Genomic DNA, 24,367 nt, shown 5'->3' on the forward strand with positions numbered 1-24,367 from the left:
CTTTTACTCATTCGTACGATCTTTTAAAGGGTATGTATGTCTGTCTGTCTGTCTGTCTGTCTGTCTGTCTGTCTGTCTGTCTGTCTGTCTGTATGTATGTATGTATGTATGTATGTATGTATGTATGTATGTATGTATGTATGTATGTATGTATGTATGTATGTATGTATGTATGTATGTGTGTGTGTTAATTATTACTATATATTATTAAATATTCATTTATTTATATATTTATATACTTATTAATTTACTTATCGCTAGCGCAAACGAATCTCTGGCTGTATTTAGATATGGTTCATATCTATTTCTCTATAATTTTCTCTGATACACACAGATCCGCCTGTTCTTTCATTGCCTCAAAACTACACATTCAAAGTCGGTGATGCTGTGTCCATCAACTGCAGTGAGAAAGTGACTGAAGCTAATCCACCTGTCTCAGAGTTCACCTGGAAAAGGCATAATGATGTTTTCCAGATGGGAGAAGTCTTGACGATTGACGCAATCACCAGGGAAGACCACGGAAGGTTTAGTTGTGAGGCAAAAAGTGTCTTCTATGATGGCGCTGAAGACAAAGCCGAATCCAACACTGAATTTGTGGTGCAGTGTAAGTGAAAAGAACGTATATGAATACACCGTGCCCTCTACCCGCAACTTTTTATATTTTTGTTACTTTGTTACAGAAAACATGAACATTTTCCTCTTCCTTCAAAAATATGTTTGCATACACTATGTTAAGGACATTAAGAATGAATTTGTAGACGAAGGGCTCTGTTCCAAGTAATATGTCTTGATCTGCCAAGGTGTTGCTTTGTTGATGAAATAACACATACACCGACTGTGTTAACAAGTTTGGGAAAATACTTTTTTGGTTGATTGGGAAGAAGTATATTTTAATGACACAACAACAATGGTTAAAATGTTTAAAAGGTTACACCTGATTGAGTTTTATTGAAGTTTAATTGTTATATAGGTCTCAATTGAATATTTCAGAAACTTGCTACCAATATGCAAAACTGATAGAACGTGTATTAATGGTCATACAGAAAATGACATCATTTCAGGAGATTCGTTGCACATTTTGACTGCAAAAGCATGTTGCCTTTTCCACTCTCCAGACAAACCGGACGTTAAAACAGCGGCTGTTGTAGCAATGAAGGAAGGTGAATCAAGAGATGTGGTTGTAACATTGAAGCAGATCCAGCGCCCTCTACGGTCAAGTGGATCAAACTGCCTGGAACAGACGCAGTTTCAGAAACCGAATCACTGACTCTGACTGACGTCACTTTAAATGATGCTGGCGAGTACAGATGTGAGGCCAGCAACACATTTTATGACGGAGAAGTTGCAACTAATGATGAAAGCAATGGTATCTCTCAAGTTGTTGTACAATGTAAGTGATTAGATGCTGCTTTCTGTATATTGGTCAAGCAAACTATTTCAAGGTATTGGCAGATGCTGTGTTGTATGTCGTATGCGTTGATAATGGCGACACATAGGAAGACTGGCTTATGCACCATGTCTGGAATTTCCTAAATTTTCTACATTTAGCCGCCCTTCAAGAGACAGGTAGATATCATATCGAAAGTTGCGTACAACAGTCTCAGTACTGTCAAATGTATTGTAGCCTGAATGCAATGGCTTAAGTAGCAACTTCAGCAACTTCCTAAGTAGAGACAGCATCTGTACCAATGATATAAGTACTTTTACATTCTAAAGTGAGAGATTAACAGTTGAAATACTGACTTGGAGTGAATCATCAAGACATTTCTTCAACATGGGTGGGGGTCAAGTAAACTTGGTTTTTAACGTGTCTTTATTTATTATTTATTTATTTATTTAACTTTATTTACTGTCGATAACATGTTCGGCCAATAAGGCCGATCTTCCACAAGGTCGACATTAAAAAATTTACAGAATGACAGAGGAAAAAAATACAAATACTAATACAAGCAACAAACCAGTAAAAAATCAGGTCAAGAAAAAATAACAGCAATTAGGACAATAAGACAACTAACACTACAACAAAAGGCAAGAACATATCACACCCGATCCATGAGGAATTTATACAATTGCAACTTGAAAGATCTCAGATTTGGGCTGTTTTTCAAAGATGAGGGGAGTTCATTCCAAAGGACAGCGCCAGAATATGAAAGGCTTTTTCTCATTATTTCCGTTCTAATTTTTGGAAAGTACAAATTGTTTGTTGAAGTTGAGCGCAGAGACCTGGATGAATGAACGTTAGCAGGCTGAAAAGATTACTCAAATAATTTGGACACAAGCCATTGACAATTTGGAACATCTGGACCCCTTTTTGATAAATCAAGCGACCACCAAGTGGAAGTAGGCCAAAGTTTTAAACAATGGACCAGTTGGTTGATCCCATTTAGCCCCACAAACTAAACGAATAGCCTGTTTTTGCAACTGAAAAAGTTTGTTACAGTAGGATTGATCACAATTTCCCCAAACAACCGAACAGTAGTCGAAGGTTGATTCAATATAACATGTATAGAACAATCTCCGTGCCCGTAAGGGCAAGAGATGTCGTATTCGTCGTAACAAAGCCAATTGACTAGATAGTTTACCACGCAAGGATTCACATGAGCGCTCCATGAAAGATTGCAATTCAGAAGTACTCCTAGGAGTTTTTCGTCGCTAACATTTGACAATGGATCATTATTTAAAGATAAATCCAGGTATGATTTAGGTAAGCGTGATTGTTTCTGATGAGAAGTAATCAACATAGTTTTTGTTTTTGCTGAGTTAACTAGCATCCTGTTTGAATTACACCAAGATGACAAATGAGCAAGGTCGGCTGTTAAAGCAGACTCAAGCTCGATGATTGTTTCCCTTGACGTGTGCAAGGTCGAGTCATCTGCATACATGTCAATATTGTTCTGCAAATATAACGGCAAGTCATTAACAAAGATAAGAAAGAACAAGGGCCCTAATATGGAACCCTGTGGTACCCCGCATAGAACAGACTGGAACTGCTGGTCGTTCCACTGGACATTTACGGTTTGTTTTCGGTCATGGAGATACGACGTGAAAAACGACATGGTTTCCTCAGAACAGCGATAGTAGTTTAATTTGCGCAGAAGAACACCATGATCTACAAGGTCGAAGGCCTTCCGTAGATCAATAAATACTGAACCAACTAATTTGCCATTATCAATGGCTGAACGCCATTGATCAAGCAATTTGAGTAAAGAGCTCTGACATGAATGCCCATGGCGAAAACCGGACTGTCCGGGAAACAGCAGTTCAAAATCTGTCAGGAATTTATAAAAATGAGTATGGATATGTCTCTCCAAAATTTTAGATAAAACTGGAAGGACAGATATAGGTCTATAGTTTTCAGCACATTGTCTGGAACCCGATTTAAAGATGGGGACAATTTTTGCAATTTTCCAAATACTAGGAAAAGAGCCTCTTTGAATACAAGCGTTGAAGATTTTGGTTAAAGAGGGAGCGATTTCACAAGCAGCATGTTTAAGAAACTTCGGATGTAGCCCATCAGCCCCCATTGACTTATTGATATTCAAATTTACGAGCGATTGTTCAACATCTGCGATACTTAACAAAGGTATGAAAAAATGAACATTATTCGGAAGACGCTCCTGCACAAACTGTTTGATTTTGTCAAAATAATGTTCATCTGTCGGCTCTGAGTTAGGATTCAAAAGTCCAGTCACAAGATTAACAAAATATGTGTTAAATTTGTCAGCGATCTCATTTGGCCTGGTGTACACCTTTCCATTGCCTTCATCTAAACAGGCTATTGAGGGTAACTTAGATGTAGGGATAATTTCTCTTAGTGATCTCCATAGCTTTTTTGTCGTGCTCTTTTGATTGAGTAAATGACATAATAAGATCTCTTGGCTTTCCGTTGGAGAAACCGTATTCGATTTCTCAATCCCTTCAATTTAGTATTATCACCCTGTTTGTTACATTTGTCTCTCAAACGGACGGTAGCATCGATTTCATCTGTCCACCATTCGGGACGTTTAGCATGTTTAACACGTTTTTTCTTGACAGGAGCATGATCTTCAACAATTTTAAGGAAAAGTTCCATCCAACCAGCTAGCATATCGTCAGGTTCATGAAATGAATCAAGAGACGACCAAGGGACTAAACTCAAATCATGTCTGAATTTGGTAACATCAAAATTCTTCATGCATCTGTAAACAATTGATTGATGCGTACCATTTCCTTTGCGAGACATATGCTTATAATTGACAAATACAAGTTTGTGATCACTTATATTATAATTCAATACTTCACAACATTGGATTTTTTCTGGATGTGAAACAAAGGCGTGGTCTATAAGTGTTTCGGTACTTGCAGTCATTCTTGTGGGCGATTGGACACATTGAGTTAAACCATGGCTCGACATGGAATAGAGCCAGTTTTGGTTATTGCCATTCAAAATATTATAATTGAAATCACCCATGATAACTATTTGGTCACCACTTGACATAACTGTATCAATCCATAAAGATGTAGAATCTGGTGGCCTGTAAAAAAAAACCAATTAGTACAGGACGACTATTTTCATTAAGTTGAACTTCAATCCATAGATTTTCCAGGTGGCGGTGTTCTAGGTCGGTTCGTCGTCGATGAGGAATGTCAGATCTAATATAAGCCATGACACCACCACCATTTACATTATCTTGATGGTCTTGTCTGTAAATGGAGTAACCGTCAATTTGAAAAGAGAGTTCACTAAATTTACTGGAAGCAAAGTTTCAGTCATGCCGAAGACATCAAAGTTTTTTCCTTGCCATTGAAAAATATTTTTTATTTCGTCGAATTTGTTGCTTAGACTTCTGATATTTAGATGACCAATTTGAAGTCCTTTTGTTGGCAAGTGTAAATTGAAGGGGTCACCTTCGTGGTCAGCACATAAGGTATCATTGATACAGTTGTAGTTATTTGATGATTCGCTGGTACAAGACATTATATTCACACAGGTGTCACATATCCAATCAATACAATCAAATTCCGATGAGACATCAGTGGTTATTTCCATGTGCCACTTATCTTTGCAAGTAATACAATGCACCAGAGTCTGTGGTGGTGCAATAATCGCCCCTTTACACGATTTGCAACAAACACCACTGCATGACGAGATAGATGAATGACGACTTGAAGAAAAAGCAATGTCACTGGCTCTCTCATATTCGGGGCCTGGGTGGGGATGAATGTCTCCACAAATTAATAAAACCACATGGATGTAATACGCAAAAAAGTTAAAAGATTTCATGCCGGACTTTGGATACTGAGCATATTTCGAGATTTGACGGCCAATACCCAAGTCGTTGACAAGTTTCTCTCGTCCAAAAGATAGAAATTCCAGGTCCGACTTGAGAAACGTGTAGTCACTTGAATTAATGTTGCCTTTCGAATGCTGGTTCAGGTACTCATGTGGTGATGGTTGACGATAAATAGTATAAAAAGTCACAAAGATTAACAGGCTAAAAACAAGACCGTTTGCGCCGGCCGCCATCATAAACGCTCGAGTAACAGATAGTAGACTATTGAAATATTACGGTAGTATAGTGGCCTTGGCAACTTTCGTAGACGGTGTGTAAATCCTCACGCTAATGATTCTGAAATGATGTTCTTGACCTACATGCCCGCTTTTAGTTGTTGTCGTATATTTACCGCCATAACCATTGTCTTCGGAATTTCTGCTCAGTATTGTTTCAGTCCGATAAAAGCACGTATGACACAGGAAGAACTGAAAACATTCAATACACTGGTAAATGTCAGAGTCTAGCTTGATATCTCGAAGACAGTTATCACAAATTACAGAATCTTCGGACATTACACAGACCTGTGAGAGCACAGACTAGCAGATAATAACACACCTGACCTGGTAAGAATACGTTGAAGCGTTGCGTTGCGTTGAAGCCACGTTGCGTTGAAGCCACGTTGCGTTGTAGCCACGTAGACAAAACAAATCCAGGGGAAATCCATGAAATAGAGGGTATTGCGGCAAGAAAATCCAACACGAAGAAGTTATATGGGCAACTGAGCAGTACTGCAGATAATAAGCGATGAAACAGGCAAGATAAACTGTCGGAAAGTTGCAAAAAAACTAATAAACGAGCGGAGCGGATGTAACACGATGTTGACAGCACGGCAGCACTCACTATAAGAGGGCTTTCGGTTCTTCTTCACTGGTACGCTTGAAAAATGAGAAAGAGAATTTACTGAGAATATCAAATTATAAGAACTGTGACACAGTATCGGTAGAATCCAGGTTTCTGCGGATATCGGTGATCTTCCTCACATTATATTGACTGAAACGCTCGGCAAATTCAAGTACTCTTGTGTGATCTTTGAACAAATGCTGGTGCTTTTAGACATAATGTGGTAGTTATGAAAACAGTGATGTCAGACCAACAAACTACAACAAAGTTCCATAGATCACTTTGAAAGAGACTTCTAAAAGGGATAGCCTCCATTTTAGCGGCAATTGGTTGTGATTTCGTTCTTGTTTTATTGTATCGATTCGTCTTATTTTATTGAATGTATGAACAGTTCTTGTACTGATTTGCTGTAGTTCGTGTTTTTTGATGAAAATATATTTAGTGCAAAATTGATTACATGAATTGGTGAATTATTCAATGAAATGTCGGTTGCTGCATGTGTACCAAATTTTCTTGTTCTAAGTGTATCCAATGCATTCATTGTGTGTATATCTGTGACAGATATATCTAATTCAACCCTCAATGGACCCACAGTCCCTGTCCGCGAAGGTGATAAGAATATTGTATTGAACTGCTCTGTTGAAAGTGAACCCAAACCAAATTCATACAAGTGGGAGTTTGTGAACAAAGCTGGTGACATGACTGTTCTCGCAGAGACATCGATGATGTTGGTTCGTGGAGTAGCGTCTCGGGAACATGCTGGAAATTACACCTGTACAGCCACAAACACCTTCCATGATGGTTCAAGAGGGAGAAGTTCAGCTACGATTAATGTATCTATTATTGTAAGTACAATTTATTATGTAGCACTCGAACGCTCTAAGGAAATACTCACAGATATTGTTGTCACATTTCTTGAGAACTTAATTCAAGAAAGGGTCTCTTCGGTCACTATAAAGAAATTCTAAATTACTCAAATATCCGTTTCTTTTCAAGATAATTGCCTGTTGATATTTGCATGCATGTTCTCCACTGGGGAACTCTGGGAAGGAAACTTAGTAGAAATGCAAATATTATCCCGAAAGAATCGTACAATATTCGTACATCTTGAAATTTGCACGTCTTAAGCAGATGCACCTAGAATTACGAACAAGGATGAACACATGGTGTTGTAGAGGTAGGAGCCACTGCTGAAATCACTTGCAAGGTTGAAGCCGTACCCAATCCAAACTTCAGCTGGTTCAATGCAACTGGAGCCAAGATTGAGAACAACGATAGCAAATATATCATTGTACAACAATTTGAAGAAGGTGTCTTCATCAACACATTGACGATTAGTGATGTCGTTCTGGCAGACATCTCCAACTATATTTGTTATGTTGTGAACGATATCGGAAGAGATCTTTTCACCGTGCAATTATACCTACAAAGTAAGTATTAATATTTGTGGCTCCTTCTAATAGTTGCTGAAACGTCTGTGAAGTTGAAATAATTTGATACCACAGAATTTTTAAAGCATGAGAAAGTAAATAAGACAGGCCTAGATCCGTGTCTTTACTTCTCTTCAAAGGGCGATCATATTTTATAGCTTGGTGTTGGCCTTCAAGTTGATCTTGTGCTTTCGTCATAATTACGTAACCCCCTACTAGCTGAAAGCATTAGAATATGATAAAAATTATGAAAACGATAACAATGAATACTACCGGTGCAGTATACAGATGTCCTCGCGGAAATTACAGTGCTCGACGCCAAAGAAGAGCGTTATAGATAATAACACTTCAAGTACTAAGTAATGATATCTGTTACTTAAATTTCATGCATCTTGCAATCATCAGACAGAAGAAGTTGAATAATTCTTAGCTCAACACTCGTATATATGTATGATAAGGTCGTACCATTCTCTTTTTAGGTGGTGTTAAAATTCGATAAAATAATATTTTGTTTTGATGGAGAAATTTTGAAATCAACTCCGAGCGTTTGTTTAACAGCGTAGATTTGTCAGCATTGATAATGTGTAGCTTATGATATACAAAGATTGCATCGCTTGCTTATGTTAGAGTAACTTGATGCTTTGTCAATAATTAACCACGAAATGCAAAGACCTGGTTCTTTTGTTTTAAGAACTAGACGAACTTGGATAGCTCAGTGCAGTGCCGATAGCTTTCGTTACGGAATGATTGCATGTGATCAGCGAAACGCGTCTTGAAAGTGTTATCAGTGAGTCCGATGTAGACCTTCTCCGTGTTGTCCCCGTTGATACCTTGGCCTTGTAAACCACAACTTTGGATTGACAGTTACCCTTCAAGGGGCATGTAGACATTTCCCGGCAATTACAATCAGCTGGTCGATCTTGACGTTGGTCTCTGGTGATTACGCTCTTAGTAGGCGATTTGATTATACTAGATATATTCTTCATACAGCTGTAACTATGTTTCTATTGAAGATCTTATGAAGCTTAGACCGCTTGGGAATGTGTTTGTCAACAATTTAAAGGAATTTCTTGCCGATATTAGTTTTCACATTCTTGCTGAAAGGGGGAGGGGTTTGAACCTCGTAATGTTACGTTTCCTGTTACTATTTCTCGTCGCTGATTGGTTGGTCTTAGCATAGTCAATTTGATCTGTGTACCCGCTTGATTTTAATGCTGTGTGGTAGTGACTTTAGTGTTTATCAAAGATGCTCTTATCACTGGATATTGTTGAGATGCGTTTGATTATTCCGTCAGGTATATGTGTTTAATTATAGTTGGCGGGTGATAAGACTGTTTATGGACATACATTGTTTGGTCATTCGGACTTTTCTAAACATTTTGACTCTGTTAAACATTTAGTTGTGACCTGTATTTTGCCTAATTCTAGCCAAAGTAAGAAACACCTCAATAGACTTGCGAAGACAGATATCAGTTGATAAGAGAGAAATGGGTGTATTCAGACTACCTGTATTTTACCAGAGAATTACAAAATGCGGTGAATCACCTTTATTTACCTGATATGAATACTTTTACGCACAAAGTTTTTTTCTGACAGGATGAATATATGTTAAAAGTCACTAAACTCCATCTTTGCGGCGGAAACAACGACAAACACTCCTACAACAAAACAACAGGTTTTTTTTTAATTTCTGGTACCACCTTTTCTGCGCCAGCATAATACCCGAATACTCCTTTATGAAGCAAACTAAAGGAATCAAGAACCAAAATGTAATCATAGAAAGAAAGATGAGACAAATGACTATTTAGGAGATGACTGGACGGTTTCTTCAGTTATCGTTAATGACTGTTGTTATCTCAGAAACTAACTAATTGTTATATTCCCAATTGGAAACCCTGATCAGATGTGAAATTATGAATCTATTCTTGTAAGTTCATGTATTCAAACAAAGGTTAACATGTTAATTGCGTTATTTATGACTCGGCCAAAAGTGAATTTTCTATGAATATAACCATTTTGCTAAACTCTGGCTGGCTTATTCGCAGAAAATATAATTTCGAGCTGAGATCTATAAAATAGCGTTTTTTCACATCCTCGATCTAGATTAGCTCCGATCCTTTTTGTTCACGATCGTTTAGAGATGACACTAACAGTTACAATCTTTCAATCGTAGTTTAAGAGTGTTATTGAACCATTTGTAGATATACCTGGCTTAAGTACTGTTGGCATCCTTAACATCTTTTTTGGACTTCTTGCGGCTGTTGTACTCGGGAGTATCCTTGTTTTCTTGTGGAGCGTTTGTCGGAAACAAAGCGATGGGAAAGGTAGGTTCTCTTCAGCATTTTGTTTTAATTTCCTTCGTAATCATGTTGAATCATTTAAAACTTTTTAAATACTTTATACTAAGTCTCTGGCTAATTAAGAGTGTGTTTCATGTATCTAGATCATTCGATTATAATATATGTGGGGGAAAGCACAGATGGAGACATAAATTCAGCAGACTAAAATGTATCGACATTTAATTATTGTCTCCGTATAAAAAAATTGTCAAATTTATGTAAGGACGTCGCTACATTACATATTGCGTACATCATTCATGTTACATGAGGGTTTGAAAATATTAAAAGAATAAAAAGGAATATATAACTTTAAATACACAATTAAAAAGTTGCATTTATTCTTGTTGTGACTTTTCAGGTACAAGGTTCAACACAAGGTGAGTTTAGTACTTTGATTCACATTAGTATCAATGGCCTGTTTATGGGACATGACGTATCTAAAGGCATTAATGTAACTTTGTGATATATCTTACCATAAAGGAGTCACACCTACCAGCAGATCCCTTGGGACTTTGAAATGACGCCAGCTAACACCACTTTCACTGTTCAATCCGATGATATTATGAATACCGATGTGTCTGATGACCATAGCTCCTGTGTTAATGAACCACACTGTCGCCTCGAAGGTAAAATGGCCGCCGTCCGGGAACCACACGTGGATAGGGACCCCGAGTGCAATGCTGTTGTAATGCCTGTGAATGCAAAGTTGGACATTGAACCTATATACACAAGTATTGCAGAAGAAGACGTAGATGACAGCGTTTACCTAAAAGCTGGAGAGGTTGTTTGGGAGTTTCCAAGAGGTAACATCTTTCTGAGGGAAACTCTTTCTGAGGGACGATTCTGTAAAACTGTGAAAGGAGAAGCATGGTATATTGGCGGGAAAGATGGAACAAGTGAAGTCATTATCAAGATTGCTATAGGTACAATATTGATTTAATTGAATGTGAATACCTGACTCCGCTAGTTTATTTACACATCTAACGTTGCAGTAATTCGTAGCTGCGTTTAGTTTACACAATCACACGCTCGCTTATACATTATTGCAAAATAACCTACGCATTCTAATATATACTTATCTTGTTCCTGCTCTCCCATACAAAGTCATTTTGTCATATATATATTTTTCAAATCTCCAGGCGATACTGATGACCTTGAACGGGAAATTGAAGTGATGAAAGTGTTACCAAGACACAAAGGTGTGGTCCAGATGCTCGGCTGTTGTACAGATCAAGGTATATGAAAATTACAATGCAATCACCCTCTTTGATTAAATGTCTTACAAACTCAACGTCTAATATCTTTTTACGTGAAGTAAATACATAGATAAATAAATAAATAAGTAAATAAATTAATAAGTAAATATATTGATAAATGTATGCAAAAGTACCACACGAATGAATGGTATGCTGTTTATTTCAATATTCTTCCATCGTTGATTTTGCAAAGTAACTCAAAAAACATCTATGTCAAAGCTTTTGTATGTTATATTATATTTTCAGGAAAGTATTTTTTCTTTACAGAACCAATTTACCTGATAACCGAGTACATACCTAGGGGGAGTTTACTATCTATTCTGCAGGACATGAAAGCCAATTCCAACTATTATCGTAAGAGCAGATGTCAGTGGCATCGAAAAAGCAGAGGTCAGGACCATTTAACCTTTGCAATGGATGTGGCCGACGCAATGTACCATCTTTCAAATGTCAAGGTTATTATATTTTAATTTCAAACCATCGACAACACTATTTAGCTTTATAGAAACAAAACCTTATGACATAATACTTTTATGTTTTTGAAGCTACTTCAAGCCACGTCTTAGAGTTTTTTCCAATGAAAATGAGACTCTCTGTATTTTTGAACATTTTTCATTACTGCGATTCAATCATTGTAACTTTACAAAAAATGAACACATAGCAGGCATTTGAACACTGATTCTTTCATGTGGCCACTTTCAGATCACTCACAGAGAGATCATGGCAAAGAATATCGTTGTTGACAGTCATTGGCAGTGTAAACTCTCTGGTCTTGGTTTGTCAAGTGCTGTTCTTACTGATCAAAGATACAGACAAAAGATGAAGGTAACATCAAATCATAAATACAGCGTCATCAATCACATGAGAGATATATAGTCATATCACTGAAGGTTGCCAGAGATTTGCAACGATAATGTGGTGATTGCGACGACGATGAAGTAATTGCAAAAATCTATAGGGCCTGAATGGGGCCTGTAACAAATATTGCTCGACGCCGAAACATGTAATATGACGTCATAACTGCGTAGCCATGGTACGATAAAGAATATATCGGTCTCTCTCGTACAGGGACACTTACCGATTGGATGGATGGCACCAGAAGTACTTTCAGGTAACGCATACACAACAGGAAGTGACGTGTGGTCTTTTGGTGTTCTTCTCTGGGAAATATTTACTTTGGGTAAGAGTTTCCATTCTTGTTCATTTGCTGATACCACATAATTTACTGCAGCTTACCGAAGACAAACAAAAATACTTAACACTATTGGAACTAATTTGGGATAATTGGATAATCATGTTTTTCCAATTTCTCGAAAGTGTTAGGTGCCCTATAGCCGAATGTTGCAAAGTACTCATAAAAGCAAAAGTATAACTTAAAAAGAATTGCAGATGAACCTACATTTTCAGATTAAATGGACATTACTTCACCATCCAATTATCCCAAATTAGTAGTTCCAATCGTGTTACTTATACTTGTGCCTACTTGGCAACAAAAGTGAAATTTCGTAGGCTACTTTGGGTCATTTAAATATACACAGTAACATTTTGAGATTGGCATTTGATATATGTGGCATTATTTAGCAGTTCATGTTGGGCAATACAAGATGTTATGTACATTATTCAATTTATATGTTTTTACCACCTCGCTAATTCATTTCTTTTAGGAAGTGAGTCCTTCGAGAAAGTCTCTGAGGATGGTATAAAGGAATACATTCACTCAGGAGGGACACTGAAGATCCCTAGACAATGCCCGCAGTCTTTGTAAGTACGCCTTTAATGCGACTACAAGGTTTCTGTAAGGGTTTATGATAAACACGGTGTACAAGAGTAAGAGAACATGATGCTTTGCCACACCAAACTATTAATAGACGTCTTAACATTTTCTTTAAGGGTTTCTCTTACAATTTGACCCTGCGCCGCAGTGTTCTCATGAAATACATTTTCAGCGTTTTGTTTTCTTAGCGATACCGATAAGACCGATGGTTCACATCTCTTATATTAAAATTAACTGAGACTGTCAAGAAAAAGTGCATATAATAATTTCTGGTCACGAGCTGCGATAATTCGTACCATACATTCAATTGGCTAGAGTGTGACTATCACTGGAGATACCAACTATGCAAGTCGGAATGGTATATTACACCACACAGTAATATCAGACAGAGTGGCAACAGCTATTGTTTAAGGCGTGAAGCGGTTACGTAAGCAATCCATGTTTGCCTCGCCTCACGAAGCTCTTGGCTCTCTTTTCCGAAGAGTGCCGACCATGCACCCTTCGGTAATTTTCGGATTTTCACCAATTGTTAAGCGAAAGTATGTTCGACAAAGCTTGTGTTGTACTTGTCGTGTGGTGCTGATCGGAATTGATGTGCTGGCGAAAACGCGAGTGTTTTGAGCTTCAGGAAAGTGGGTTTTACCGTTTTAAAAATTCCTCTCATATTTTCATGAATATATAATGAGTGTGTTTGAACCAAAAATGACAGTCTTTTATCGATACTGTCTGGTTTTACTCAATGGTTTACGGTCAGTCACACCGTCTTTTACACGTGCGCAAAGAAAGGAAATGTTTATGAAACTGCTGGTGTGTTATGTTTTGATTGGCGTGAGGCAGTGTTTCTGGCCTTAGAGCTCACAAAGTAACTATGGTTGCTACGCGACTGGCAGTACGATGCCATCTCGTCGTATGTTTCGCATAATCTCGTGTAATTATCAACCACAAACCAAGCCTCCAAAAAGTTTAACACCTTTGAAGCTCATTTTAATATGAAAAGCCAATAGTCTATCGAGACGGCCATGGAACAAAAGGCATGCAAGTGTTGCCACTCTGTCTATGATATTACTCTGTGATTACACATAAAGAAAAGGGGTATTAGGATAGTGTTTAATAGGTGACTCATAATTAAGTTAAGCCAAAGTCGCTGTCAATGATCACGTTACGATTCAAAGCAACAACCGAAAAGTTCTTAGTCAAGTCAATATTCCAGACTTTGCACTGGATGAATTTTGTTACACTTGCAAAGTGGCTTGAGCAGTGACTTAAGCCTTGACTTTGACCTTCCACATAAAATCTAACTGAAAGCTTATTTTGAATATAAAACACGTTTCAGACGGCCTGAAAAACACAGAAAATTTATACGGCTTTGCTTTAAAAATATTCAAATCATGGTTTGCTTTGAGTAATCAATGAAAACGTCATATTTAGTCATGGTGAATTTCAATTACGCTACTTTTTGATTCTTTAATAGACATAACGTAATGATACTTTGCTGGTCAGCGATTGTGGATGAGAGACCGAATTTCAGCGATCTTTCTTATGCCTTGAAGAATATTAAGTCGGGAAATAAAGTAAGTGGCAGCTGCCTCTGACATACAACATACTGAAATTCGTGTCAACATCAACAAAACATGCATGACGTGGAGATTGCAAATCGCTTTTCAAATAATTTTATCTCACCCATTTATCAATAACAGGAAGGTCAATGTTTGATTTTTCCTACTCTGAATGGTAGTATGACATACGATTACCTTGTCTTACCTATAAACCTTACGGGCTTGTCTCTCTTTATTTTTCAGGTATACATGTTGCCAACAGAAATAAATTGAGACTTAAGAGCAATAAGCGTCAAATTAAAAACAACGAACTTCAAACGATATCGGAAATCTCAGTGCTTATTTTTATGATACTCCAACAATATTGTAAATGACAAACAACAAGGAATATGAATCAGAAGCATAAAAAGTTAACACCAAAACGGTGATCTTTAAGTACAAATAGCTTAAATGAATACGGCTAAATTTCGCATCTTTCACTAATCCAAACTACTGTAAGCTGATGTAGAGCTTTGTTCTATACTTGGCACCGATGGTTTGATAATTCAAGTATCTAATCAGTAGTATATTGTACGACGTAAGGTATTCTCATTTGTTAAAACTTATATAGTTAGAGTATAATTGCAGAAAGGTATTATTTAGACACTATATGCAACAAATATTTAAGTTATAGTGACTTTTTTTTTAAATCAGAATGGTGTAAGCAAAACTACACTTTGCGTTACACATTAAATGTATAATGTTTTTCACATATTATATCAATAGTGAGGAAATAATAATAACAATATTGATCGCGTCAAGCACTGAGCAGTGTCAAACCAATGAATAGTTCATTTGCATATTCAATGAAGATTTGTACCTTGTTATATAACTCCGAAATCAACGCAGATATCTGACTGTATTGATTTAGTCTACGTACACCCACGAGCGAATGTTTCTACAGCAGCTGAACACATATCAAATAATTTACAGAAATTGGAATCACTTGCCCCGGATGCTCCGAAGTTTGTACTTGGTGACTTCAATCATTGTGACTTTAGCAAGAGTGCAAAAATATCCACCAATGTGTTTCGTGTCCTACTCGTTTTGATAAAATACTTGATAGGTGTTATGGTACAGTTCCTGACGAATACAAATCTTTTGCGTTGCCCTCTCTTGGATCTTCAGATCATAATGTTGTAATGCTTGCCCCTATCTATAAACCAGTCATTAAGCGGATTCGTAGAGTAACAAAAACTGTGAAGAACTGGTCAGTAGACAGTATTTCTAGCTTACAGGCGTGTTTCGAATGTACTGACTGGGAGATGTTTTATCATTCTTGTATCGATTTTAATCAACTTGCCGATGTCATTTCTTCCTATATTTCATTTTGTGCGGATTCTGTTATTCCTACGAAAAATGTTAAAATTTCCCCAATAACAAGCCATGGGTGACCAAAAATTAAAGTCTATTCTCAACCAGAAGAAGAGAATCTTTTTCAGGGTACATCAGGCGAGAAGCAGTTGATAAACAAAGAAGTCAAGAGAGCGATTAGGCAGGCAAAGTTAGATTATAAAAATAAAATTCAATCAAAGTTTCTTTCTTGTAACTTTCGATCTACTTGGCAAGGTATCAAGCATATGGCAGCAGTAGATAAGGTTACTCCTTCAGAATCAAAAGTTACACTAAATAACTTAGACTCAGCGGCGCTGCCAAAGGTCCTGAACACATTCTTCACTCGTTTTGAAACAGAGGATTTTTCATCTCAAATCTCAAATCTAAAACAATCATTATCTCCTGAGTTAGGGATGTCTATTGAGACAGAGAAAGTAGCTAAAACTTTAAAATCATTAAATGTGAACAAAAGTCCAGGTCCTGATTGTATTTGTGGTCGCACCCTGAAGTTCTGTGCTGATCAGCTTAGTGTAGTCTTACAACACCTTTTCCAAGTTTCTCTTGATACAGTTAGTATTCCTGCCATATGGAAAAATTCTATAGTAGTACCAGTTCCAAAGAAAGCTAGCCCTAAAGAACCCAATGATTTTCGACCTGTTGCTCTTACTTCCCTGGTAATGAAAACATTTGAGAAAATAATTAAGTCCATTATTCTGACAAAGGTTGGCAACAAACTAGACCCCCTACAATTTGCATATCGACCGGGAAAAGGTGTTGAAGATGCTAAGCTATTCATTCTCAATACACTGTACAAACACTTAGAAAAAACAGGTGCTCATGCAAGAATCCTTTTCGCAGATTTCTCCAGTGCTTTCAACACAATCCAACCCCACAACCTTGCAGAAAAACTCTTAAAATTTAATTTTAGCAATCAACTTGTACTTTGGATTATTGACTTTCTTACAAATAGATCACAAAGGGTGTTTGTCAATGGTATTTTGTCAAGTATCATTCAAACAAATACAGGTTCTCCTCAGGGTTGCGTTCTGTCTCCTCTGTTTGTACATCCTTTATACTGACGATTGTAGAAGTACACATGAAGGTAGCCATCTTGTTAAGTTTGCTGACGATAGTGCTCTGCTTACACTTCTACAGGGATCAGAATGTCATCATGGTCCCGCTCTTAGTGAGTTTGTTGAGTGGTGTGATAATTCGTATCTAAACTTAAATGTTAAGAAACTAAGGAAATGATAATTGATTTTAGGAGGCAAGAACGCAACCCTCCTACGTCCATTGTTCACGACCAAGAAGTCGAGATTGTTTCGAAGTATACATACCTTGGTTCAATGTTTGACAGCAAATTGAAATGGGATCATAACACCGATCCTATACTGAAGAAGGGCAGCAAAGATTGTACTTTTTAAGGAAACTGCGTTCATTCATGGTTGATAGACAAATTTTATCTCTTTTTTATAAATCTTACATTGAAAGCGTTATCTCATTTTCATTCATTTGTTGGTATCAAAATCTGTCTGTTAAAAACAAAACTTCACTTGATAGAATTGTTTCACTTAGCTCAAAACTAATTGGTATACCCCAGAGAAGTCTTTCTACGTTTTATAATCAGCAAGTACTCAGGAAAGCCCGCTCAATTCTTTTGTCTAGTGATCACATTTTATCAGCAGAGTTCGACACACTTCCTCAGGTCGGCGTTTTAGATACCCGGCTTGCAGGTCAAACCGGCGCAAGTTGTCATTCATTCCAACCGCTGTGCGGCTTTTAAATGATTCCTAAACTGTTTTTTTGTATAATCCTGCCTCTCCTACCATTTTGTAAATTTGTATTATATATTTTTGATGTTGTATTTGAGCCACGCTTTTTAATTGCCCGTGTTTGGGATAAATAAAGTTCTATGAATTGAATTGAATTGAATTTAGTAGCGTAAAGTACGTTAGGATTTCATTTGCATATTTAATGAACTTTTAATAAGTTATATAACTCCGAAATAGCTGCACCAAATTTGCTGTAATTAGTTATTTAACGCCGAAGTACTGTGCAAAAAATAATGAAACCTGCTACATATAACGATACGACAGATATCTGATTGTGCTGTGGAGCGTGAAATTTTTAAAGCTCGGCTGAAATGTTTTATTAGGGATAATATTGATAAATAGAACTTTTATTTTTTCTCTTTGCTTTGTCGTTTATTTTAAATATTTTATCTTTATTTTTATTTTGTCTGCTTTTTGACTTCATTGTTTTTTAACACTTATTGGATTTTAATTCTGTGTGTTTAATTGGGACCCCATGGGAGATTACAGCCTTATTGGGTAATTTTAACTCGATTTGAGCATGTAAATGGGTAATCCTTTAAAGTGAAATAAATAAACAAATAAATAGCGTACAACAATGTAATGAAGCTGTTGTTGAGGACATTTAGTTCATTTTTGTGTCATTACTGATAGGAATTAACATCGCAAAGACAAGGGAATTCAAATTCACATATTGAAAAGTGCCCAGAAGTCACAACATAGGTAAATTTCAGGAATAGAGGGTATAGCCAATTCTAGTTAATACTTTTTTCAAGCGTAGTCGCTTCGATGACAAAAATATGTTAAAAAATCAAACTCATGATCTTTTCAAAGTATCCGTTTAATTCAATGCGACATATGTTTTTACCTTGCAAATGGATCGTTCCAATATTAATGAATAAATACATGGCGATCATAAAAACATCTTGAAAATATTTATGAATTAGCTAAAGTTTACGTCATTTCGATATATTGATAGCTTTTGACTTTATGTAACTCAGAGTGACTACATTGTTTAAGATACCCAAACTCTATCTTCTTGTTTTACAAACATCCTATTCAAAGCGGATCGTACTGCTCGGCGCCATGCGAAAAGTGTGGACCACATTTGGAACATTCAATTCCTATTGCAATTCTTCATCTCAATATACACAGTTCATCAGGTCATGTGACCAGTATCGCCGTTAATGAATTTGAAAATACGAATACAGTCAAAGCTTGTATTCCGGTGGTTACTACATCCGGAAACCCTCTAGCCTACTGTGGACAACAGAAACAATGGCATCAAACTCTTCAATGATAGCACAATTACAGAAACTGGAGATTGGACCAGACTCTACGACTGTATGCATTCGATGCTAATGACGACAAGTAGCAGCTTGAATGACAATCATATCAACATAAGAGCGTCACGCCAGGAAGCGAGGAGATTTTGATGAATGTGCAATACAAGAGGATATGAATCTTGAAAAGGAAGAATTTAGTAACATAACATTATTTCTTTCCCGCTTTAACACCACGCCTTTATCGAAATTACAGTGTAAATAAATAAGTTATGGCATAGTCACATTTAACATTTTCTCGACTTCTCGAATGCCTTCTACACTATCCATCACGGCATTCTATAGAATCAACGACTTCTTTCACTGTCATTCACGTATCATATATATAACCAGTGTCAATCTTAAGTCGCTTGCGTGGAAAAAAGGCAAACAGGACAGCCCACGTTAAACCGACTTGAACTGATCCGTTGGCTCAGTTGATAGAGCATCCGAACAGAATTCGGGGGACGTGGGTTTAAGTCCTACATGGATCATGTTTCAAACTCCCAAATTTGCAGTGCAGAGACACTAAGATGTAGTTTTGTATTTATTAGTGTGATATGTCTATCTATCTATCTATCTATCTATCTATCTATCTATCGATCTATCTATCTATCTATCTATCTATCTATCTATCTATCTATCTATCTATCTATCTATCTATCTATCTATCTATCTATCTATCTATCTATCTATCTATCTATCTATCTATCTATCTATCTATCTATCTATCTATCTATATTATGAGAAACTTCTGTCGGTTGAGCCAACTTTAGTAGATCAATAGTCTTGTTCCCTGACCTATTCCTACCGCTGGCTGCGCTGCTTACGACAATAGGGTCAGGTATGGGCTGATGTTACGGTCAGGATTTTGAGTGCATATTAATGAGCACAGTCACCTGACAAGTTCATGTGATCAGCACATCTGTACACTGGCATGGTTGGAAATTAGATTAAGAAGCCTCGAACGCTGAACTTCACTTTTAAATCTCTGACTCTGTTCTTCTATGATGGTATATTTAACGCGGAAATGACGATTATCGTCTATGATTTTTTCTCAGACGTGCATGGTGACCTCTGGCATATACGGTAATGAATCAAAAATAAATGATTTTTCGTGTTTCATTCAATGTCGACAAAGCATGGTTTGTTCGGGAAAGTATGAAGATAAAATGACTTCAAGGGCATACGAAATCCAAATTTAAAGGGTAGCTGCAAGTTGGAAACTGTTGGGCACTGTGCTGACGATGTTTATTACACTGGTCGCGCTACTGTGGGTCAGAAATCACGGCTTTTCATCGTTATTACTCAGGTATTTTTTTTACAATTTTACAAAACACCCGGCGAATACAAATGTATTCACATTCTGTTTTCTGAACTATCTATTTTTCTAATGATCTTATGTCTAATATTTTTTTTCAATATTTGAATAGAAAACCAAACAAGACTCAGCTTCACTGGAGAGTAATTACCAATCCCTTCAAGGACATCACCCACAATCCGTTTACACAAATGTAAGTTAAAGTTTTGTATACAGTTTCGACAAATTATCAGGATAAAGAGTATAAGTATAAGGATTTATATATTCTCAGCATGGTGAGTTTCCTAAATAGTAGTAAAGGTCTTGAATTAGAACTTCATAGTTTTATCAGCTACCGGACCCTACTCTATCTTTCAACTTTAATCAAATCAAACGTTCGGTTCCAGGGGGTAGCCGGCATTTTGTATTTTCAGTAGTCCACCAAATGTGTTAAAATAAAAGTCCAAAATAGTAATAGACATTGCTCAGTTATGATTATAATCATGCAAATGTTATCAAATTATTAGAGAACAAATATAATTGTCCAATGAATGCCCAATCGTCTGCAAAACAACCCCTCTATTTCATCGTCAACAAGTATTTTACTTTCGATACACAGGGGTCGCTGACCAGATTTCTGTATCACATCGGTATTTCACAGGTGTTTTCACACAAACAAAAATATCTCAAAATAAATCTAAAAATTGACATCAAATAATCGATGTAAATAGGAGAACTTTTTTTTTACTCAGATAGCACTACAGAATGGATATTATGTGGATCGTTTTGAGTGTTGCCGACACAAGCGTAAAATAAAATCAGTCATTGTTATAATATGAACACCATATTTGTTTGACTGTCCTACCGATGCATTCCTAAATACAATGACACTTGTAATTATACTCCAAATATATATAAATGTTGTTGTCCGCTCTTCGGAATTTTCAGTCGAGAAATTTATGATGTCCAAGATCAATATTTAGAGAACCACATTTGCGTCTGTGCAATCGAAATCGTAACATATTTGTCCGCGAGCAACGTCGTACTTAAATGTTCTTTCATGAAAGTTCATTAATAACTTTTAGGTCATGTTTTCCAATTTTCTCAGCTGGGGATCCTTAACATGGAAGTTGAAGAAAATGCTGAGTACACAGAACTTGACATGAGACCTACCTATGCAAGTCTAAAATGTGGTGGTGCGAACCAAGACGTTTATCTAAGATCTGGCGATACTGTTCTTGAATTTGCAAGAGATAATCTATTTCTAAAACAGACACTCCATGAAGGACGGTTCAGGAAAATCATGAAAGGAGAAGCTTGGCTTATCGATGGAAAAGATGGTGTCAGTGACGTTATCGTGAAGGTTGCTAAAGGTGAAATATAATCGTTTGTGTTTTCATTTGCATCACTAAACTATAAAGTGAAGCTATTGCATATTTCAAAAATCAAGTTTCGTAACGGAACGACGCTGATACAATATGTCTTCTACAGGGTACAAAAGTGACTTCAAACGAGAAGTTGAGGTGATTGGATCCAACTTAACTGAAAGGAGTTGAGCGATTTCTCGGTTGTTGTGTCAGAGAAGGTAGGACAAAACACTTTTAGCATTTATCATGTTACCACCGACAAAAGAACATTATTAACGATGCCATTATATTATCAATTAATAAATTATTTGCATCAGCTGCATCACCTCTGCTACAGACATAAGCTTCTGCCTTAGGTTATGACATTTTATCAAAAATGTCCTTACACGTTTCGACAGTTTACTGTTCTACTCTACAAAGCGTGTTGAAACACTAAGCAATATTTTATTAATCTTTTTCTTTACCAATAATTGTTGATGTTTATGATTGATTTGCATGCAGAACTTTTCCATTTTGCGATAAGAAAACAAAATTACTTTTCAATGATGTACACACAGTGTTGACGACGTCAATACAACATATTAATCACAATTGTTAAACCTAGAGTTCAATGTGAGGGTCGACTACTTGTTACAAAGACTGATCCAGTTTGTCATCAACGTCATACAAATGATTATTTGGAACAGTTGGATACGGATAACAGTGCCTCTATTCCCATTACGTCATATATTTCGATGAAGATTCACTGTGATGACAATAGTAGTTACGTCATGTATTTTAAAAGTCAAAGGAGCAAAGGTCATACAGATATCTTGTCTAATATAGAGGGTCACGTATGATACTGAAACCTTTGCGATAACAGCCATCGTGAATTAAACTCTCTTTGCAAACAAAGCCCTCTATTCTTTACTATCAAATGCTATCATATACAATCATATGCGTATTCAAAATTCATGTTGACGGGCAGCGTGCGCGTACCGCGGTGTACTGCGCTGTACAAACGACGACGTTGCTTTGCCCGTCACGTAGCAATAACAGTGTCATGGAACATGTCTGGATCACGTGATTGATATTGAAGAATGAATTTATTTTATTTAAATGGTGACAGGTATTTCAGGAAGTACGTCCTTCAAACGTAATTTCCGTAACTTCAACCAAAAATCACGGATATACCCATATTTTGCTTCTAACACGATTGGACCTAATTTGGGATAATTGGATTTTTATATTTTTTAAATTTCTCAAAAGTGTTAGGTACCCTATAGCTGAACGTTGCAATATTACAAATTACTCATAAAAACAAGTGTGTAGTGTAAGGAGAAAAGCAGATGAGATTACATTTGTAGATTAAATCGGCATTATTTCACCATCCAATTATCCATAAATTAGTTCCAATCGTGTTTTCTGTGTACATGATTTCTTTCCAGACCCGCTGTACCTGATCACAGAGTACGCCCCCAACGGTAATTTATACCAAGTTCTAAAACATATGAAGACAGAGGATACAAATGCACTGAAAAGTAAGGGGCGTGACTTATTGACCTTTGCCCTGAGTGCAGCCGAATGTACGCAAACTCTTTCGCAGAACAAGGTAAATAGATTTCTGGAAAATATCAAAGTTTCTGCATGTACCCCGTGGACAGCCGGTGTGATTGCACTTGCAGTAATGTGGCAATTTTAATCGTTTCTGACATCGATAGGGTATCTATGTCAATCCCAGGGAATAAATGTGGAATGAAATCAGAAATTCTCTCATGTACCAAGCTGCCATAAGTTGGGAATCTTAACGGTTAAAGTGGTTTCGTTAATTGTCTATTTTCAGATCATTCACAGAGAGATTATGCCAAAGAATATCGTGGTTGACAGTCAGTGGAAGTGTAAACTCTCTGGTCTTGGTTCGTCAAGTGCTGTTCTTACTGATCAAAGATAAAGACAAAAGATGAAGGTAACGCCATTTTGTGTTTATAATACACAACCTTATTGGGAAGTAGAAAACAGTTCAATTGAATTTCTTTTTTTCTTTTTTTTTTCTTTTCAGCTTTTGAGAGACATGGTGCAACAAAAACTCATGTCCACTTGCAACTAGTTCGTTTGATGCAATCGTTTGTCATTGAGATGATTGGTGTATAGATATCGGCGGAAATTCCATTCACAGAGGTCCAACCTCCTTACAAATTTTTGTTCAGTACAAGCCAATGTTATTCTTTTTTGTAAACCAATGTGTACAAATTCTCTTGACGAAATAACCATGTTGAATTTTAAAGGTTTCTTATTCCGATGAGGTATTTAATGTTATGAACAAAAGATCAAAACAATATAAAGTAAGTCATCCATATCATATATGCGTTTGGTTATTTCTTTGGCTAATGACCCTTAATCAATGTGGAATATTCATGTACCTCGGATCTTGCATTGTATATTAGTGCAAGATGCCAGGTATAATGATATTCAAACATGCAGATTACACTAATGAGCATTGTTTCGGTATTAAAATTCTATGCTAATGACCCTTAATCAATGTGGAATATTCATGTACCTCGGCTCTTGCATTGTATATTTCTTTGCTGCGCTATCGTTTCTTCATCATTCAACAGTTTCGCTTTCAATGAGAACGCGTGTCATTACTCATGAATTGTGTACATAGCAAACTCTAAAGGAAAGAAACGCAACCATGAAATGAATA

General features: G+C 36.7%; 2 protein-coding genes and 2 long non-coding RNA genes across 4 annotated transcripts in view; all 4 read left to right on the plus strand.

The window, feature by feature from the left end:
• The window catches only part of LOC139125441 (uncharacterized), a 23,991-nt gene extending 17,040 nt beyond the window's left edge, over positions 1 to 6,951 (plus strand). The window contains exons 6-8 of the mRNA XM_070691523.1: positions 335 to 604; positions 1,116 to 1,390; positions 6,717 to 6,951. Coding sequence (XP_070547624.1) covers positions 335 to 604; positions 1,116 to 1,267 — 422 coding nt within the window. The 3' untranslated portion in view covers positions 1,268 to 1,390; positions 6,717 to 6,951. The remainder of the gene's footprint in view (positions 1 to 334; positions 605 to 1,115; positions 1,391 to 6,716) is intronic.
• Positions 6,952 to 10,432: 3,481 nt separating this feature from the next.
• On the plus strand, positions 10,433 to 11,619 carry LOC139125355 (uncharacterized). The gene is made up of 3 exons (XR_011550206.1): positions 10,433 to 10,847; positions 11,064 to 11,159; positions 11,448 to 11,619. It is a non-coding gene; the product is annotated as an uncharacterized lncRNA (long non-coding RNA).
• A 277-nt stretch (positions 11,620 to 11,896) lies between these two features.
• On the plus strand, positions 11,897 to 14,812 carry LOC139125356 (tyrosine-protein kinase receptor Tie-1-like). Its single transcript, XM_070691447.1, has 5 exons — positions 11,897 to 12,005; positions 12,249 to 12,360; positions 12,845 to 12,941; positions 14,426 to 14,525; positions 14,754 to 14,812. The coding sequence occupies exons 1-5, from the start codon at positions 11,901 to 11,903 to the stop codon at positions 14,781 to 14,783; spliced, it is 444 nt and encodes a 147-aa protein (XP_070547548.1). The 5' UTR covers positions 11,897 to 11,900; the 3' UTR covers positions 14,784 to 14,812.
• Positions 14,813 to 21,851: 7,039 nt separating this feature from the next.
• LOC139125459 (uncharacterized) lies at positions 21,852 to 24,024 on the plus strand. The gene is made up of 3 exons (XR_011550227.1): positions 21,852 to 21,902; positions 23,112 to 23,275; positions 23,507 to 24,024. It is a non-coding gene; the product is annotated as an uncharacterized lncRNA (long non-coding RNA).
• Positions 24,025 to 24,367: the final 343 nt, after the last annotated feature.

The sequence above is a fragment of the Ptychodera flava genome (genome assembly GCF_041260155.1).
Source record: "Ptychodera flava strain L36383 chromosome 3 unlocalized genomic scaffold, AS_Pfla_20210202 Scaffold_25__1_contigs__length_14229661_pilon, whole genome shotgun sequence".
Lineage (NCBI taxonomy): Eukaryota > Metazoa > Hemichordata > Enteropneusta > Ptychoderidae > Ptychodera > Ptychodera flava.

Bases quoted from the DNA above. Each gene is read 5' to 3' on its own strand.
- LOC139125356 (XM_070691447.1), top strand. From the start codon at position 11,901: ATGGCAAAGAATATCGTTGTTGACAGTCATTGGCAGTGTAAACTCTCT. The intron at 12,006-12,248 runs GTAACATCAAAT...TCTCTCGTACAG, and splicing joins GATACAGACAAAAGATGAAG to GGACACTTACCGATTGGATG. The intron at 12,361-12,844 runs GTAAGAGTTTCC...CATTTCTTTTAG, and splicing joins CTGGGAAATATTTACTTTGG to GAAGTGAGTCCTTCGAGAAA.